Genomic DNA, 18,268 nt, shown 5'->3' on the forward strand with positions numbered 1-18,268 from the left:
AAAATAAATAACTTAAATTAACGGCTGAACTGCATCAGTATGTGTTCTCTAGCCCTTTTCACAGTTGGCTCATGGAAAATGAAAAATAAATATCTGGGAAAGAAATGGTCAGAATGGACAGGCTTGCTGGGCTGCTTAAGCTTTACAGATCATACCACAACAGAAACTTCTGATATAAGTGAAGCAAAGGTGGCATTTCAATGTCTGAAATTAACACATCTGACTGAAAAACGATGGTTTGAAATCAGCTTTGGTAAAGATCTTCTAAAAACCCTTGCTGGCATTTTTTTTAAAGTTTCAATGCTGCGAGTCTTGGTTACACTGAGCTCTGCTGGCTCAAATATTAGTACACGCAAAATGTATTTGTACCAGAAACACGACAAATACTTAAGAATAATTTGCAGGGCCACATGCAAAAGAAGTTCATAGGAATATATTTATATTTCTGTGATGAGTGCAAGCAATTTAAGATATTTGGAGCATTAGTATATTTTACTTTTCTCTTGTCTTTTTTTAATGTTTAATTTTAGATTAAAAAAAACCCATTAAAAACCAAGTTGCATATTTGCAGTATGAGTCATGAGAACAGGAAAACACGCTAATTTGACTTTATATGCCTTGAACTTCATGAATTTGGAGCTTAATCTGGTAGCGAATGAACGAAAGCAGGAACTTTATGCTAAATCTATTTTATGTTCACCATATCATCATCATGGTTGCCAAATTCCTAAGCGATTCATTTTAGATTTAGTGATTTCAATTGGCACATTTTGGCACAGAAACTTAAGTATTTGTTGGAATGGTCTCCAATAGCTGCCTCAGAATCTTTATTGCAGGTGTTTGACAGTGTAAAATCACGTATAATAGAATATAATTGTATCATATCTAAAATCTCCATGACTGTTACTTAGCACCAAGCCTGACATTAAATCATCCCGATGATATTTTCTAATTTGTTTTAAGGTTCTTTACACTTTACTCAAAGAGCTAAATGTGTTTGCTATTTTCTGACAGCAGGACTCGAAAATCCATTTTAAGTCTTGTTTTGATTCTTTGGTAAGTTTCTTCTTAAAAACGAAGAGAAAAAGGCAGCATTAAATGGACATTTTAGGGCCATTTATCATCCTTATGACTCGTTCAAACAGAACTAATTATGAGAAGTTAAGGAATAGTAGACGACATTCTTCCTGCATGAGGCCCAATGTCTCCTAAATATATTCACTATCTGCGTGTTTCATGGTTGGTACATTTGTAGTTCAGTCAGAATGTTAATTTCAGACAAATGTCTTACAGCATGTTGTAATACTACAGTTTGAGTTTAAAGTACAGCTGGTGCATTTACACTCAACAGCCACAACAAAGCCAAAAATAAAGTGCAGGGAATGAAAACGTGAGTTGGTAAAGAGCTGCTCTATCTCTACTATGCATGTTATCTAAAAAAACAAACCGATGATCTCGTGTACCATGTAGTGTTATGGTTTTCCTCTTTATCTTGCATTCAGCTCTCTCATACACTCTCACACACACACAGACACACACACACACACCTAGAGGAAGGAGAGGGAGCACAGAGATTCGTGTTGTTTTATGAACATGGTGGATATCTGGGAGTAAAAAGCAGAATATAAGGACTAAAAGCTGGAACGCACTGGAAGAAAATGTATCACTTCAAGATTAAATTGTTAGCAGCATCTGTGACAACATGTGTTTACACTCTGCTTTGTATATTCGGAGACAGTTTATAGAATGAACTACACTACAGTAAATAGTGTTAGTATTTTGTTTGTATACTAGCTGTTATATATCTTATAGGTTGTTTTTGGATTCTTGGCTTTGACTCATCTTTTTCTTGAATGGGACCTATTATGCAAAATCCACTTTTTCCTGTCTTTTATACATAAACATGTGTCCCCTCTGTGTAAAGAGATTCAGAAAGTTTCAGGAAAAAATATTTGCTCACTTTTTGTCCTGATCCATTTATATAAAAACCTGTCTGAAAATGAGCTGATCAGATTTTGGCCACTTTGTGATGTCATACAGTTTTTTTGGCTTGTGTAACCATTAGCCAATCACCAACCAAGGTAACCACCCCCCCCCCACCACCTTATCACCTGCATCTCCTCCTAGAGCACCATTTGTCGCGTTCACACCAAAAAGAGCCGGAACTAAAATGAGTTCATCAGAACCTTTTTTACCCCCTTTTGCTTGAGAGCAGTTACTTTCGTGGGAGAAAAAGGTTCCTATGTCTGATTGGCTGGGCGGATTGCAAACCACGCCCCGTAAAACTCCAAAAAGGTTTTGTGAAGCCGCCATTTTATTATCCTTGCATTAGCATTATTAGCATTAGCATTGGCCCAGCGCAGAAACGCAGAGAGACTAACTTATGGCAACACAAAAGAAAACATGGGAGCGGTGGAGATGAGGAGGTGTCGGCGTTCTGGCGATTTACTCGGAAGGCTTCAGTAGAAGCTGCTGGGAGTCCCAGCAGCTTCTACTGAAGCCAGTCCCCAACTCCAGGGACTTCCGGCCGGGGACTTCGGGTGGCAGTATACGCCGTGAAGTTGTTTGCGGCCTGCCAGTAAACCCAAATCAGAAGAAGAAGAAGTGACGTCAGCGGCTTCATTTGCCTAATCCTTCCCCAGGAACTTATTCCGGTGTGAACGCGATCTGTACTTAGTTCATGAGAACTATCTCTCAGAGGGGCGTGGGGAGTGGCTCCTTATTTTCATCTAAAGTAACAGACAGAGAATCAGGACTTTTGAAACAGGGCTGAAACAGAGGGGATTATGGGATGCTGCAATGATCTGTTTGGTATTTGGAGCCAAACACTTCAGAAACATGTTTTGTATATATCTGAGACCTATAATATATTGATGAGAAACAGTATAATAGGGGACCTTTAATACGAGCAACTTCATTAATTTAAATATATCAACAGGTGCAGGATAATAAACCTACTCAAACTGGATTCGAGGAGGAAATAAATAAATACAATGTCCCTTTGTAAAAGCATAAATGTGACGCTTCCAGTGCGTTTCTGCATTAAACCTGACTGCACAGCCTAAATACAGTATGTGAGTAGTAGAATAGGCAACTGACCACAGTCCGAAACATAAACCAGCAGAATTAAAACTTTTTTTTCACTCCCCACACATTATTTTCCTTACATTTTCTGAGAAAGCGAATCATGAAAATGTCCAAGTGGCGTCTCACCACGCCACGCTTCCATTGGCTTCATTAAGAAGAAGAGCAGATTTATCTTTTCCTCCCCTTAAGGAAAGTTTAAAAGCCCATACTTGACCTCAGTCTTCATTCCCGTTTCTATAAAAAGGAGGCGTGTTGGAGCAGACCTCAGCTGCAGCGTCTCACGTGCTCCAACACGTACTCTGGGAAGTGCAGGCTGCACACCTGCAGACCGTCCAGTTTGCAAGGCATCCTGGGATACTCGTCCTCCTTCCACTTGTTCTCGTCGGGGTCGAATGTGAGGATGGAGTCACTGTAGTGGCCGTTGTAACAGAGGCCTCCGAGCACCATGATCTGCCGGTCCAGCACCGCCACCCCGTGCCCACTGCGCCCGATGGGCATGGAGCCGAGGATGGTCCACTCGTCGGTGTCGGGGTCGTACACCTCGGTGGACGGGCAGCCCTGAGACTCGAAGGATGCGCGCAGGATCACGCACACGCCTCCGAACACGTACAGCTTCCCGTTGTGGGAGATCATCTTGTGGAAGCAGCGGGCGTAGTTCATTTTGGATTTGTTCTCCCAGCAGCTGGCATGGCTGCCGGGCAGCGCTGGGCCGCGGCTGGTGCGTGTCCTGTGAGCATCCGATCCCCCCGAGCTGCCTCCCCCTGCCCCTGCCCCTGCCCCTGCTCCTGCTCCTGCTCCTGCTCCTCCCCCTCCTCCTCCTCCTCCTCCTCCTCCAGCTGCCTCCCGCCCTGGGTCGAACACACACACTTGTTTGGAGGTGGAGGAGGATGTGATGCCGCCGGTGATGTAGAGTTTCCCGCTGAGCACCGTCCCCTCGTGGCCGTACTTGTTGACGGGGTACGGGTCCACGAACTCCCAGCGGTCCTCTGTGATGTCGTAGCGCTCGGTGGAGTAAAACGTCTCGTCTCGCGTGCGGCCCGCTACTGCATAAATGAACTTACCGATGACGCCCACGGCAAACTCCGACCTGCAAACACAAAGAATATCTGTAAACAACTGCTTTCAGAGGTCATTCAACAACTCAGCATCCAACATTATTAATTTGACTGGAAGTGAAATGTGAGCTTCTGCACAATGACCTTCAAATTAACATGATAAACAAGGGCCATTTATATGACACTTTGTATACAATATGACAAACCCTCCTAGCTCCAGCTCCTCTCACCTGGGCACGGACATGTCGGCCATGCGCAGCCAGGAGTTCTGTCGGGGGTCGTAGCGGTAGACTTTGGAGGAGGCATGGAACTCTCCGTCGGGCCCCAGCTCCTCCCCGCCCAGCAGGAAGGCAAAGTTGTTTACGATGGCCAGGCAGTCGGGTCGCAGCGGCACCTGAGGGCCCTCCAGCTCCCACCACACCTGAGGGGGAAAACACAGCTCACTGAACCTCAGACACTGGTTTTTATGAGATATATACGGATTAAAGTTGTGTTCCATCAGGGTCAGGTAAGACATTTGAAAGCAGCTTGAGATACATTCTGATAAAAACTCATCTTGGGCTTTCCAAAAAAGTATTGACGCAAAGATTGGTCAGCTGAACGATAAATCAAACTTTAAACTTAGGAAGTTTCAAAACAAAAACAAAACAAACGTAGGAAGTTTCAATAATGAGGCCCATGTCTACCCAACGTGACCTATTATTATGTTAATATAAATAATGTCTACTAAATTAAAAACAAAGTGGTCAGACATGCTCTTGTAGGCAGAGATATGACACCTTTGGTCTCTGCAGCAGCAGGATCTTGCTGTTGACCATGCTGTGTCCGATCATCCCTCTGAACACGGCGGTCTGCGGCCGCACCGAGCGGATGCGGTTGGAGCGAGTCTCCACCAAAGGCTGCTGGTTGACATCGTGGAAGTAGCTGAGCGCCAGGTCCACTTCCTGCCGCAGCTGCCGGGAGTAACGGTAAAACTCTGACGTCTTTACCTGAGGCGAGGAGGAGGACAAAAGCTTGTTAGCATGATCTGAGCTACTTGTTCCTCTTCTGCATCAACTGTTTTTCTGTATGAATCACTATAAACTTAGCAGGACATTTCCCAGAAAGCAGCGCTGACCTTCTCGAAGATGTTTGCTGGCGTCATGAGGCAGAAGCGGATGGACTGCACGATGGTGTCTGTGTGTCTCCAGCGCCGCCGGTCATGCCGCAGCCACGACTGCACGGCTTCATACAGCTCGATCTCCGGGAAGCGACTTAGGGCGTCGCTGTTCAAGTACGACTGGTGCAGAGAAAAAGAAACACTGGATTTAGAAAAGGTTTGGCATTACACAAGTTTTTTTGTTTTTTTTACTGAATAACATATGGCTTTACTGGATAGCTTAAAGCTCTGTTTATAACTTTGACATTAACATTTTAAAATCAACATTTGCATGCTTTGGTTTTCTGCTTGCGTATGGATTGCTTTTTAGGCTGGTATTTCTACACATTAACAAATAAAGATGATGCCATACTAATATTATTATAGAGTTATTTTCCAGTAGTGACCTTGTAGGATTGCAAACACTTTCAGTATTTTCCAAAATACACAATATTTTTAGTGGTAGGTATATTAAATTGGTGTTAAGAATTCCCCAAACAAATTGTCAAAAATTGTGGAAGGGAAAACCTCACCGAACAGATTTATTCATTAAAAGATCTTGTGTAATGTCTTGAGGATTGTTTGTTTTTTGGGGCTTGGATGGCGGTAATATGTCTACAGACATTTATAGCTTCACGTATAACGTCAGTACGAGCTCAAACATTTAAAAAATAACTTATAAAACTCGCAATGAAAACACATTTTTTGTGGCCCCATGTTAAATGTCCCACTGAGTGTGTGTCTTGGTCATTAATAAATCCTGACAGTAATGACAGTAGGTATTAATAGCTCTAATTTGGCTGCAAAAACAACATTCTTACCTGCAGTCTCTCGAGGCTGAGGTAGGACAGGAAGTCTGGTCGGCTCATGAGGGGGACGAAGTTTTCAAGCAGGAAGTTGTCAAGCTGCTCCTGGACGCCCTCCACACCCACGCTGAAGTCCTCCAGGAGGCGCATGACCTCGGCACAGTTTTCCAGACAGATCTTAGCCAGCAGGAAGGAGCAGCAGAACTCCACCGCCTCCGTCAGCTGCACGTACATGGCCGCCTGGCGGGACAGGAAGTGGAGAAGTGAAGATGTATAAAATGCTGCTCCTGTGACAGACTATTCTTTACCAACATTTAAGCAGTGGTCCAGGAAATACGTTTTTTTTGATAATCTGCAAAGACATTTGTTCCCCCCACATATAAATCACTTCTGAAAATAGAAAGTCAAACATTAGTCTCCCTTTCCTATCCAAAGAATATATTTGGGGCAGTAGAGCCAATAAAATACCTATACATTTCTTTCAAAAGATTTGCTCAAGATAGGAATAATAAATGGTGCAGGAATTATTGATTTCTGTAGTGGACCCTGAAGGTAGCATCTCCATGGTTCGATCAATGACATTTCAAAAGAAACAGTGACTTCCAGCAAGTGGACAGGAAGTGCTAAAATGTTAGTGTTTTACGACTCATTCCAGTATTATGTTGCAGAGAGGATGTCAGATTGTGTTTGGCCTTACCTGCAGGATCTCTTGCACAGTGGGCATGCTGAGCTCCAGAGAGCCATAGTACATGAAGCGGAGAATGTGTCCGAAGCCAGCGGCCGTCAGCCCCTTCATGTGGATCTTGTCCTGGTCCCTCTCCCTCATGTCCGCCGTGAACATGACCCGGAAATAGTCGCTCTGCGTGGCCAGAAGCGCCTTGTGGGCCTGCAGGAGGACAGACATGAGTATATATAAAAAGGAACAAGACTTTACTTGGTTTTATTCCATTCGATTTTGGAATAAATTAGTTAGATTAAAGTGTACTGGCTTGTATGGACTTTTTTGGAAGAGACCTGTCTCTCGGGGAATAAAAGCTGTTTTTTGTTCCTTTAAAGTCGCTTTACATCAGTATTTTACAGATCAAAAGTTGCTAAGAAGTCTTTTTCTAATCCTGCAAGTTTATATCTTCAATAATTATCAATTTTATAAGAGATCTGTGACTGGATTGTCTAAATTCTCCAGAGATATTCCTGCAGTCATAAGTAAAGGGATATGTATACAGTCTTGAATGAGGGCTTCATGCATACATATGGACTGTGTGTACCTGGAAGTGGTGCTCCTCTATCAGCAGTGTGACGTCCAGCAGCAGGCGCTCCTCGTACAGCGCCCTGAAGCCCGACGACACACTCCCATCATGCACCTGGGACAGGTACACCTCCACATCTGCCCCCGACATAACACACCTGCAGGCATGACGCAGGAACAGGCGGGGGATGGAGACCGGGTGAGTTGATAACAACAGATATATAAAGACTAGAATTAAATAGGATTAGAAAACAAAACCAGCAGATGAGCTCTCCAAGGTAACGTTTGTGTGCTGCTGAATAAAGTAAGCCGGGGAATCGAAGGGCATTTAAAAGGACGTTCAGCTTTAAAAGCTCAGCACTTCAGCTGCTGCATCCTAACAAGCTGTTACTCATTCACAAAGAAAGAGTAACTGCACTGGGGAAATAAACCTGCTCCACTGCAACATAGCGAGGAGGTAAAAGAGAAAATAAAAGATACTGCAACATCATCCAGTTTCTTCCGCATCAAAAACACACACAGGCGTTTTAGCATCTCAAAATAATTAAATTAAAATAATCAGAAAGCTGTCTCAAAATAAAGATTTGTTGTCATTATTTTTGGACAGTTTATCATTATGATGGGATACTAAGTCATTAAGTGTAAGAAAACTTCCCAATAAATTGAAGCCTAAGTTTTATCTTAATTTTAATTTTACTGGTCACAAAGTGATGGTTAGTAATAGTAACAAAATACACACAAACCTTTTATTTATCAACAAAAGAAAGTAGAAAACACACATTCTCTGCACACAATTGAAAACAAACACAAACACACACAGCACACTCACCTCTGATTGGCCACGGGCATGTCAGAGGGGGCTGTCCGAGCCAATCAGAGGACAGTGCCCCTTGTGTCCAGGAGATGCTAACAAAGTCCCTTTTCTGAGCGCCAATCACCTGGACGACAAAGCCAACACACCCGCCACATTACAGCGTGAACGTCTGCAAACTGCAATAAAAAAAAAAACAGCCGTACAAGGACTTCAATAACTCTGGACAAAAGTATGTGGCGATACACACACACACACACACACACACATACACACAAACACACACACACACACACACATACACACAAACACACACACTGGCCACATCGTTTTGGCCTTAAAACTGTTTGCATATTGTTTTTGTTAGTCAACAAGTTTAAAACTGATGGACAGTTCTGAAACAAACCTCCAGCAATAAGTGCCAATTATCTAAACTGTCAGCACAAAATACAAGAAGTGAGAGATCAAGAGGAGGAAATAAAGGGCTGATCAGATTTTTGGGTTAACATGAAGTGTTGCAGACCGTTAATTCATACCTTTTGGAGCCCGGGGGAACAATCACAGGCTTTGTGGGCTGAGCGTTAAGGGGTCGCTCACATTTCCTGTGTTTATGTTTCCCTGGTTCTAACAGAGAAACAGAAGAAGAACCATAAGATGCTGGAGGAGGACGGAAAACTAAACAGAGACATCAAATGTGCCACGACACAAACAGACCACATGTATAACAAAACATAAACAAAAAATGATGATTTAGTATGTCAAAATTAGGAATCAGTATTTCAAAGCAAGGACTTAGTAAGTCAAGATATTGAAAAATTCATCAACATAATAACTACGTTACTCAAGGTAATGAGAAACTCTCAAAATAATGACTTAGTACCTGAAACAACGACTTAAAATAATGGGAAGATTTCTTAAAATAATGGCTTAGCAACTTAATATAATAATTTAAGTCTCAAGATAATGACTTAGTAACTCAAAAATATTAAGAAACTTTGTCAAAATAATTATTTAATCTTCAGGATAGTGAGAAACTTTCCAAAACAATGACTTTGTATTTAAACTAAAAAGTGTCCTACTCTGTTGTGGTACTAAGTCCTCCTTTTGAGTTTCATTATAATGACTTACAGGTTTTTTTCTTTTTTCATTACAAGGCTATATAATGTTTTCCTTTCACTGTCAGAAATGTTTTTCCATATCTGGTGCTCTCATAAAGCCATGTTACTTTTCTCTGAAATATTAACAATACCTAAATGTTCCCAGCACACAGTAGATGAATTGTATCAAAATAAGTGAGAAGCACATCATTCCCATTGCCTTGTAATAAAGGAAATACTTTGCTTTGTTCAAATAATAAATAATCGTATACACCTTTTGTTTTTACTTGAGCTATGTGACCTTACATGCTGGTATTAGATCCCAAAAACAAAGGCTCAGGCTATACATAATAATGGTACACACAAAAAAGATGAAACATGTCTTGTAATTTGAATAATGTGTAAAATGTTAAAATATTTCACTTCAGAGCTAGCTACCTGCTAGCCAAATTAACTGTCACGATTCTCAGCGGCTGGAGCTACGGGGGACCCAACACTGCTCTGCCGGGGTAACAGCTTAGCTTAGCGGCTAAAACCAGCCGTCTCACCTCGGCGGTGCGAATCCCCACAGCCCCTCTTCGACCAGGCAGCTCCGGCTCCGTCGGACATGAAGTTGCGGGGTCAATTCCGGGTTCAGGAGAGCGGTTGGCAGCGGTTCACTGCCATGTTATCCTCCATCTGCCAGACGAAGAGATCCCCCACTCAGCTCAGAAATTAAACGGGTAGTAAGAAACCACAGCGGTCCACAGGCTTTGCGGACGCCATCTTCTGCACCCGCGTCACTTCCCTTTTGGGCGGAACTGAAGGGCGTAGTGCGGCAGAGAGATCGTATGTAGTAGAAAGATGTGTCACTCTGAAATGATATCAACATCTGCAGCACAAAGTTTCGTTGGTGGTGCTAAAGTCCAGCTTTATTTATTTACTTATTTATCATCCGTTTACTTACTTACGTACTTACTTGCATTTAAAAAAATGAACATTTCAGACAAATTGTACAATAGAAAACCCCATTTAACATATAAAGCTTTTTTGTTTTTTCAATGATGCATAACTTTCTAATAGTTTTTTTATCATTGTTTGCCTGCCATTGTATAATGTAACTTTAACTTTGTTAATTAATAGATGTTATCAATATGGGCAACACATGCCCTTAAAGTTTGAATTAGCCTTATGCTTTTATATACAGTTATTCTCAATAAAAACAATTAAGAACATACTTCTATATAATACTAAAATGTGATTTTGAGAGAATATTATATTACATTGTTGCATTACACCCACATGAAAACACTCTCAGACATGTTTTTTGCTTGTAAACTTCTTTAGAATTTATTTGAAGCATTGTCTGTAATCAATACATAACTGTAACTTCAATGTGTGAAATCTCGCAAGAATTACAAATGCTTCCTGATTTCTGAACCACTGGACATATTGAAATGCCATTATTTCTTCTCTAGAATTCCACATTCAACTGTTGATGATTTATTAATCTTTCTCATACAGGACTTCATCTATGAGCACATCGTTGTCGTCGACAGGGATTTCTGGAAGCAGCTGCTCTTTGAAGGCGAGGGCGATGGTGTAGGGCTTTCCTTTGGGGTGCTTCATACAGCGCTCCAGGTAGGTGTCGTAGAAACCCTTCCCTCGGCCCAGACGGTTCCCCAGACTGTCAAAACCCAGGCCTGGCATCAGGATCAGATCCAAACCTGGTGTAGGAAATAGTAAGTAGTTGTAAAAGCTGTTGATGTGTAATTGCCTAAAACATATGCATTGTATACTTACAAAGGCTTATTTAGGGTAACACACTTACACTTGAGTTAAGGTAATTTTAAAACTGCATAGTGAACTTGATTATTTACCTTTAATTTACTCTTGAGTGAGTAAAGACTTTACAGAGTTATTATTTCTTGAATATTTAAAGATTGTGAAATGGTCTGTTTTTTATATGTGGGCATTCTATTCTGCTTTATTGTTGCACTGAAAATAAATGTGTTTTTATGTTTTTTACATATTTGGCTTTTGAATGAAAAAGGTCTGTCAACAAGGTACCACTTGTAAAGTAGGTAGGATTTTTTCTCAGCAGTGAGAAATAATGACTTATGTATCATATTATTTAAATATATACATTGGTGGTGCATACATATTATCAACTTTGAGGGACTTGCAGCCTACTTTAGAGTATTTCCATTTTATGCTACTTACAATTTGAAAGCAAATACTGTAATTTTTGTCAGTTCAATGAATAAATACAAGATATAAGTAAACTAAAGAATTATGATGTCCTTTTAGGGAATAATATACCATGCATGCAGTATAAAAAGCCATTAAAGTTAGCTCAAAATGTACCAGGTGTTAAATTAAAATTAAGAACACAAGAATGCATCACTTATTATAATCCATTGATATATATATGTATTATTCTGAAAATGGCCACTCTTTATAAAGGAGTGAGAGTAAAAGTATATTTTGATGCAACAACTTTATAACCTAAGTAACATTTTGAATGCATGATTTGTACTTGTAACACTGCAAAATAAGGATATAATTCCCACCTCCTGCAGACAGTGCCTCCTCTCTGCTGCTGTCCTCTGCTGCAGGCTGCTGGATGTTCCACGCAGTGAGCGGCAGGGTCTCCATGTCCTGCAGACTGCGGAGCTGCAACATGTCCATGTGGTTGCTGCTGCTCTCATATCTGGGAATAAAGCAGCTTTTCCCACATTTAAACACGTCTCTGATGATCTCCTCTGTGCGCACCTCATCGTGCATGCTCAGAAACACTGCGATCCTCTTGCAGGACACATACTTGGGGTGTCTGAATAGCTGTTTGGAGAGGACCGAAGACTGTCGTAGCTTCTCCTCGTCACTTAACGCTGCTACACGTCGCTTTATTTCTTTCCTTAAAGCTTGCTTTGCTGCACGCAGGGCGGCCATTCTTCCCGTTATAACTTTAAATAGTCTGAATAAAAGTTGATTTAACAAATAAGTATTCTAAGTTTGTTCTGCACGCGTTTGCTACTGTGAACAAGGCGATTTCAACATGGACAGCCTATCTTTTCGCTTTTTAGAAGTTAAACATTAACAAGTAGGACTGCAAACACATGGCAGGGGTTAAAAACGGTCAAAAAACTAATGACAGCAAGGATCGTGTTAACCCCTAATATTACAGTAAACAGTCCAGCAAAGACTCCACGCGCCGCGTGACTGTGTCAGCTGCATGCCGGAAGTCAAACTTTTTTTTTTAACAAGTTAGAAGTACAGATTTCTTTCAGAAAAAAATTACAGAGAAACCATAAACAACATGCATAGGCCTACTACCATAATATTTTAATAATATAATTTCTAACAGCAGCAAACCTGTGGAGGGGTAAATCTCCCTTGTTTATTCTTTATTTTTGTTCGAGTAAATATTGTATTATATTACAATTTATTTCCCGTTTGAGATTTTGGTTTATAAATTCAACAAAACAAAATATGTTTTTTTACAAACTACACTACAGGACTACATACATGACATTTGATGACGTCAATTTACAACGACGGCCCTGACACATGGTAAAACATATTTTAGTTTTTTTTTTTTATTGTACAAAACTGTTAAAACGTATCCCCTATTAGGTGTTTAATTGTTGTTAACGGTTTATTGACAACAACAGCGTCATTTAATTAAATGCATTTTACAATAAAAAATGAATTGCATCAGTCGTTCTGAAAGGACCCCGTTGGATGAGTCACACGAGTTTAAGCCACTATCTTTGTATTTTGTCAATGAAAATAAATATATAACCTAGGACGTGTATTAAGTATATATGTTTTCTACCAACTGTACAAAAATATGAGATAATTTGATGAAAAAATACAATTTTTGGCACAGAGAAAGAGTCCTTTTTAGCAGTTGATCAGGCATTCGCCGCAGCCGCCTCCTTCATTGCCTTTTCATTCAAGATGGCGGGTGACGAGTTTGGTAGTACAACGCTGGGCCAGCCTCATCTGGCTAGACAAGACCTTAGTACTCTGGTAAGTGTCAGTTTAACGGATTTAAGAGCTATGTTCATTGTATTGGTGATTGTTGGTCCGGTGTGTTTCCAAAATGAACCCTTAAAGTGCTGATTCTTACCGCTAACAGTCGCCGGTGCTACTACGCCGGCACATGACGACAGGCCCGGCGGGGCGGATAGTCAACGTACCCGCAACACTATTTCCCCTGGATAGACGTTAAACTAAACTCAAATAAAGATTTAATGATTACACAAACGGTTACACGTTATATTTACAGCGCCGTTGTAATTGCCAGCTTTGTAGTACGCCAGTTTTATCTGCTTAGCCCTGTTGGATTAAATCGTTAGCATCATATGCTAAATGTAAGTAAAATCTACATTGTCAATGGGAGTCGTAACTGTGATGGAAGGAGCCATGTTGTTCAATATATTCCTTTTCATTCCAGGCGTATTACAGCAGATGTAATCGTCATATCTGAAATATGTGGATACTAGTATAAGGATAACACTAGACCACATACTCAAATACGTTTTAATCAGTAGACAAAGAACATGATACAGACAGCATGCTTTGTTATAAAACCAGTTTTAATATGTTCAGTTATCTTTCATGTCATTTTTTATAAAAATCAAATATAATAGCCATAGGAACTGAGCATCTACTTCATATGTTTGCAGTCAGTGTGGGGCAGCTCTCTATTGTTTCTTTTCACCTCCAGGAATAAAGCGAAAGGGTCAGCGCTGCACTGCTCACAAACAAAACATTTCAAATGATCTGTTTTTCAGTTTAGGTTGACTAATGCAAGTTTTTTTCTTCTGTTTCAGAATGTGTCTACTTTGACACCTCTCTCGAGAGAGATTATTAGCAGACAGGCCACCATCAATATTGGTAAGTGAATCCTGCCAACTATTGGTTGACATTGTGTGTCTTTCAGCTTGTTGAAAATTATAAGTCAAGACTTCCTGTTTTGACATATCTTCTTCTTCTCCCAGGCACCATTGGTCATGTGGCCCACGGAAAGTCCACAGTAGTGAAGGCCATCTCTGGTGTCCACACTGTTAGATTCAAGAACGAGCTTGAGAGGAACATCACCATCAAGCTAGGATATGCTAACGCTAAGGTACGTGGGGGATTTATTTATCTGTCTACCTGATATCTTCCTCCTTTTGAGAAAACTGTGTTTTACTTGTTTGGATTATAATTGCAAGATTTGTCTTATTACTTGGGGTCAAGTACTTCCACACCAACAACATGATGTGTGTGTGTGCGCGCGCCTATATTGTTAGTCGCTCCCGTAAAAACGTCATGCTGCACACGCATGTCGTTGGAACTGTTAAAAAATCAGATCTATGGAAAAAGCTATGACAATTTCCGATTATGGCTGATCAACAGGTGTGTGTTCTATGTCTCAGTTTGCAAGTAAAGTCAATTAATCACTTAAAGAAGCAGAGAGTGCTTTTAAAGCCACACTTTTCCCTGTAAAGAAATGCCTTCAATTTGACACTACGATAGGATGCAAATCATTAAAATCGACTGGACATTTCCTTGATTGCAGGTCTATAAGCTGGATGACCCCAGCTGTCCCAGGCCCGAGTGCTACAGGTCGTGTGGCAGCAGCACACCTGATGAGTTCCCCTCAGACATCCCCGGCACCAAGGGCCACTTCAAACTGGTCAGGTGAGTCTGAAGTGAGAGTGAGACGGGGTGGTCATTTTCCACCTGCAGGGATTAAGCCTTTTCATCTGATCCTTTAAATCCTTTAAATCCTTTGAGATCAGTTTGACCCTGAAATAGTTTTTCATGAATGGGACTTTTGCTTTTCCTTCTCCCAGGCACGTGTCATTTGTGGACTGTCCCGGTCACGACATCTTGATGGCAACCATGTTGAACGGAGCCGCCGTCATGGACGCAGCTCTCCTGCTCATTGGTAAGCCTCTGAAGCCTAACTCCCACCAGCAAGACAGACTTCAGCCCCAGTTTGTTTTTAGAAATAATCTGACGTTGTTTCTTTTCTCCAGCGGGTAACGAGTCGTGTCCTCAGCCCCAGACGTCAGAGCATCTGGCCGCTATCGAGATCATGAAGCTGAAGCACATCCTCATCCTGCAGAACAAGATCGACCTGGTGAAGGAGAGCCAGGCCAAAGAGCAGTACGAGCAGATCCTCTCCTTCGTACAGGGTGAGTCGGCGTGAATCTGCACTAAAGAACAGGATATGGCTAATCTATTTTAAACAGGAAGCAAAACATTCTGCCCTACAAGAAAACATCCCCTAAAGCTTTCCCTTCTTATAAAGAGACAATTTATGTGACATTTAGCAACTCTGCACCATATCATCAGAAAACACCTTACGCCTGTTTATCTGTATGCAGATTATTCATCATGTTTCAAAATGGATCACAATATTGGTGTCACAATCATCTTTTATCATCTTCTAAGCTGTTATTCTGCAGGATTTGATGTGTGTGATGTTTGTCCTGCAGGCACGGTGGCAGAGGGCGCTCCCATCATTCCTATCTCAGCTCAGCTGAAGTACAACATCGAGGTGGTTTGCGAGTACATCGTCAAAAAGATCCCAGTGCCCATCAGAGACTTCACCTCTGAACCCAGACTCATCGGTAAGAATCAGGTCTTTTTTTTGGTCATGTTTTTATCCTTGCATATTACACTTTCCTTTCAATTTTCTGCTGTGAAATCTTATGCATGCCTCTTTTTTTTTTTTTCAGTTATCAGATCTTTTGATGTGAACAAGCCCGGCTGTGAGGTGGATGACTTGAAAGGAGGTGTTGCTGGAGGAAGTATCCTTAAGGGTGTGCTCAAGGTGAGATATGTTCTTTATACTTGAACATGTGAACACAGTATTTTATGCAGTCGCCTACAACAGTTGAGTTTTTCTCTAACCCCTCCTCCTCTGTATGTGGCCTGCAGGTGGGTCAGGAGATCGAGGTGCGGCCCGGCATCGTGTCCAAAGACCACGAGGGAAAGCTGATGTGCAAACCCATCTTCTCCAAGATCGTGTCTCTGTTTGCAGAGCACAACGACCTGCAGTACGCTGCACCTGGAGGCCTTATCGGTACGCCCACACGCACCTAAATTAGCCGAGATGTATTCTTTGAAATGATAAGAGAGAATACCTATAAATTAAAAGATATAGTTGCATAATTCAGCAAAGTAATCTGTGTCTGTGTGCAGGTGTGGGCACTAAGATCGACCCCACCCTGTGCCGAGCGGATCGTATGGTGGGTCAGGTGCTGGGTGCAGTGGGAGCGCTGCCAGAAATCTTCACCGAGCTCGAGATCTCCTACTTCCTGCTCAGGAGGCTGCTGGGAGTCCGCACGGAGGGAGACAAGAAGGCAGCCAAGGTGAGACATGCAGCAAGGGAAATGTAGTCCAAAGATCTCCTGAACTAAAAGAGAGGAGAATGTTTGACCGTTAATTGTAATCAGAAATCCTTAATTAGTCCCACAGTGCATATGACAATAATATTTTTGAAAAGATTCTGATAAAAACCTGCTGGAATTAAGAGGTCTGTCGTGGATATTTGTGCAGTTCTGTCCCAAAGACTGAGATCACCCAGAATCTGATGATTGTTCTGAACTGTTTCTTTGTTTTGTGCCTCTGCAGGTCCAGAAGCTGTCTAAGAACGAGGTTCTGATGGTGAACATTGGCTCGTTGTCCACAGGAGGACGTGTTAGCGCTGTGAAGGCTGATCTGGCCAAGATCGTCCTCACCAACCCGGTCTGCACAGAGGTCGGAGAGAAGATCGCTCTGAGCCGACGTGTGGAGAAACATTGGCGGTGAGGAACTAAGTCTGCACTTTACAAAGCTGGACAAACCAGGGTTATGACAGAGCAATAATAATATAGTTGTCAGGGAAATATTATTTAATGATTACTGCTGCTTTTGGTACCTTTTTTATTTTGATTCTCAGCCCCCTTACTCTCTCTGGGGTCTTGGTTTCATGTTTGCCTAAAGATGTATCCAAACTAAAAGGTTTTGTCCATGCCTATACCTATGCAGACACCTTTTAGAATTGTAACAGTTTTTAGTTTTTCAAGGTTAGCAATTTCTTCAATTCAAATATACTTCCTGAAAAATGCTGGATTTTCAACATTATATGAACAGCTAGTAAAATAATCAACGCTTTGGTATATTTACAGCATTGATTGTTGTGGGTATCTGTAAATTCTATTTATTGCAATTGCATTTATGTAGTGTTAAAAGCTTCAAAAGTAATGAAGCTTGATATACGAAACTAAAAGAAAGAAGAATAAAAACGTCTTTATACTGTTGTCTAATTGGCTCCTCTCTTTCCTTCCTCAGTCTGATTGGATGGGGGCAGATCAGGAGGGGCGTGACCATCACACCCACAGTGGACGATGACTGAAGATAGATTTCAACACAAAGGAGCTTCACCACAACCATCACACTCTTCTTGGCTTTTTGTTGCTTTTTTATTTTATTTTTTCCACGAGGAGAAAGGAAGGATAACGGGACATGTTAGAGTTTTAAAGACTCCTCCCTCTGCTCCTTTTCTTCAGCAGCAACATGAGGAGGTCCAGTTTACTTTCTTCCTGTTTTTTTTATTCTGCAGAAGAAAAAGAGCAGAGAAGGAGAGGATGCTCTTTAAACTCATACCAAACCTCCATAGAAAGTTTGACCTGGAGGTTCATTCAGTGCAGAAAGAATCCTGTACTGTCCACAGATTTCAGTCAGATAATAAAATACATTTGGAAAAAAATGTGCTTGTCTTTTTGTCTGGTTTAATTTATCTTACTTGTGTCATGTTGTTGCAGCCAAAAATACAAATTAACTAAAGGAAAGTATAACCCTTTAAAATGACTTGAATACTCCATACATTTATTTATATCTCTGGATTAAAACTGAATCTTAATAAGCACTTTTGATCTATACTTTTATATGAATGTTAAATGCAACCACTTGGATGTAAAACTCAGGAAAAAATGTATAACTTTTTTAAAATTGATATACAGTCAAAGAGACTCTTAAACTGCTTCCCATTTTTGTGAACTTC

General features: G+C 41.2%; 3 protein-coding genes across 8 annotated transcripts; 1 reads left to right on the forward strand and 2 right to left on the reverse strand.

Annotated features, from left to right (window-relative positions):
* Positions 1-2,905: 2,905 nt before the first annotated feature.
* On the reverse strand, positions 2,906-10,010 carry klhl15 (kelch-like family member 15). Of its 6 annotated transcripts, none has more exons than XM_034150613.1 (10): positions 9,789-10,010; positions 8,680-8,767; positions 8,162-8,270; positions 7,352-7,490; positions 6,784-6,972; positions 6,102-6,326; positions 5,260-5,421; positions 4,922-5,131; positions 4,373-4,563; positions 2,906-4,174 (listed from the first exon to the last, which is right to left on the reverse strand). In XM_034150613.1, exons 3-10 carry the CDS (start codon positions 8,179-8,181, stop codon positions 3,352-3,354), a joined length of 1,959 nt encoding a protein of 652 aa, XP_034006504.1. In that variant the 5' UTR covers positions 8,182-8,270; positions 8,680-8,767; positions 9,789-10,010; the 3' UTR covers positions 2,906-3,351. The 6 variants fall into 6 exon arrangements, with proteins under 6 accessions (XP_034006504.1, XP_034006489.1, XP_034006495.1 ...); XM_034150598.1 differs by having other exon boundaries at positions 8,162-8,322; XM_034150604.1 differs by having other exon boundaries at positions 9,679-10,010.
* Positions 10,011-10,151: 141 nt separating this feature from the next.
* On the reverse strand, positions 10,152-12,466 carry mthfs (5,10-methenyltetrahydrofolate synthetase (5-formyltetrahydrofolate cyclo-ligase)). Its single transcript, XM_034148695.1, has 2 exons — positions 11,793-12,466; positions 10,152-10,946 (listed from the first exon to the last, which is right to left on the reverse strand). The coding sequence occupies exons 1-2, from the start codon at positions 12,169-12,171 to the stop codon at positions 10,726-10,728; spliced, it is 600 nt and encodes a 199-aa protein (XP_034004586.1). The 5' UTR covers positions 12,172-12,466; the 3' UTR covers positions 10,152-10,725.
* Positions 12,467-13,100: 634 nt separating this feature from the next.
* eif2s3 (eukaryotic translation initiation factor 2, subunit 3 gamma) lies at positions 13,101-17,974 on the forward strand. The gene is made up of 12 exons (XM_034149283.1): positions 13,101-13,254; positions 14,061-14,124; positions 14,229-14,356; positions 14,792-14,913; positions 15,069-15,163; positions 15,255-15,413; positions 15,717-15,851; positions 15,960-16,054; positions 16,162-16,306; positions 16,426-16,595; positions 16,858-17,030; positions 17,557-17,974. Exons 1-12 carry the CDS (start codon positions 13,183-13,185, stop codon positions 17,618-17,620), a joined length of 1,422 nt encoding a protein of 473 aa, XP_034005174.1. The 5' UTR covers positions 13,101-13,182; the 3' UTR covers positions 17,621-17,974.
* Positions 17,975-18,268: the final 294 nt, after the last annotated feature.

Source organism: Trematomus bernacchii, unplaced genomic scaffold (genome assembly GCF_902827165.1).
Source record: "Trematomus bernacchii unplaced genomic scaffold, fTreBer1.1, whole genome shotgun sequence".
NCBI lineage: Eukaryota > Metazoa > Chordata > Actinopteri > Perciformes > Nototheniidae > Trematomus > Trematomus bernacchii.

Bases quoted from the DNA above. Each gene is read 5' to 3' on its own strand.
- klhl15 (XM_034150577.1), bottom strand. From the start codon at position 9,849: ATGTCCGACGGAGCCGGAGCTGCCTGGTCGAAGAGGGGCTGTGGGGAT. The intron at 5,422-6,101 runs GTAAGAATGTTG...TCTCTGCACCAG, and splicing joins TCAGCCTCGAGAGACTGCAG to TCGTACTTGAACAGCGACGC. The intron at 5,132-5,259 runs GTCAGCGCTGCT...TCCTCGCCTCAG, and splicing joins CAGCAAACATCTTCGAGAAG to GTAAAGACGTCAGAGTTTTA.
- mthfs (XM_034148695.1), bottom strand. From the start codon at position 12,171: ATGGCCGCCCTGCGTGCAGCAAAGCAAGCTTTAAGGAAAGAAATAAAG. The intron at 10,947-11,792 runs GTGGGAATTATA...TTCCTACACCAG, and splicing joins GGAGGCACTGTCTGCAGGAG to GTTTGGATCTGATCCTGATG.
- eif2s3 (XM_034149283.1), top strand. From the start codon at position 13,183: ATGGCGGGTGACGAGTTTGGTAGTACAACGCTGGGCCAGCCTCATCTG. The intron at 14,914-15,068 runs GTGAGTCTGAAG...TCCTTCTCCCAG, and splicing joins GGCCACTTCAAACTGGTCAG to GCACGTGTCATTTGTGGACT. The intron at 15,852-15,959 runs GTAAGAATCAGG...TTTTTTTTTCAG, and splicing joins CTCTGAACCCAGACTCATCG to TTATCAGATCTTTTGATGTG.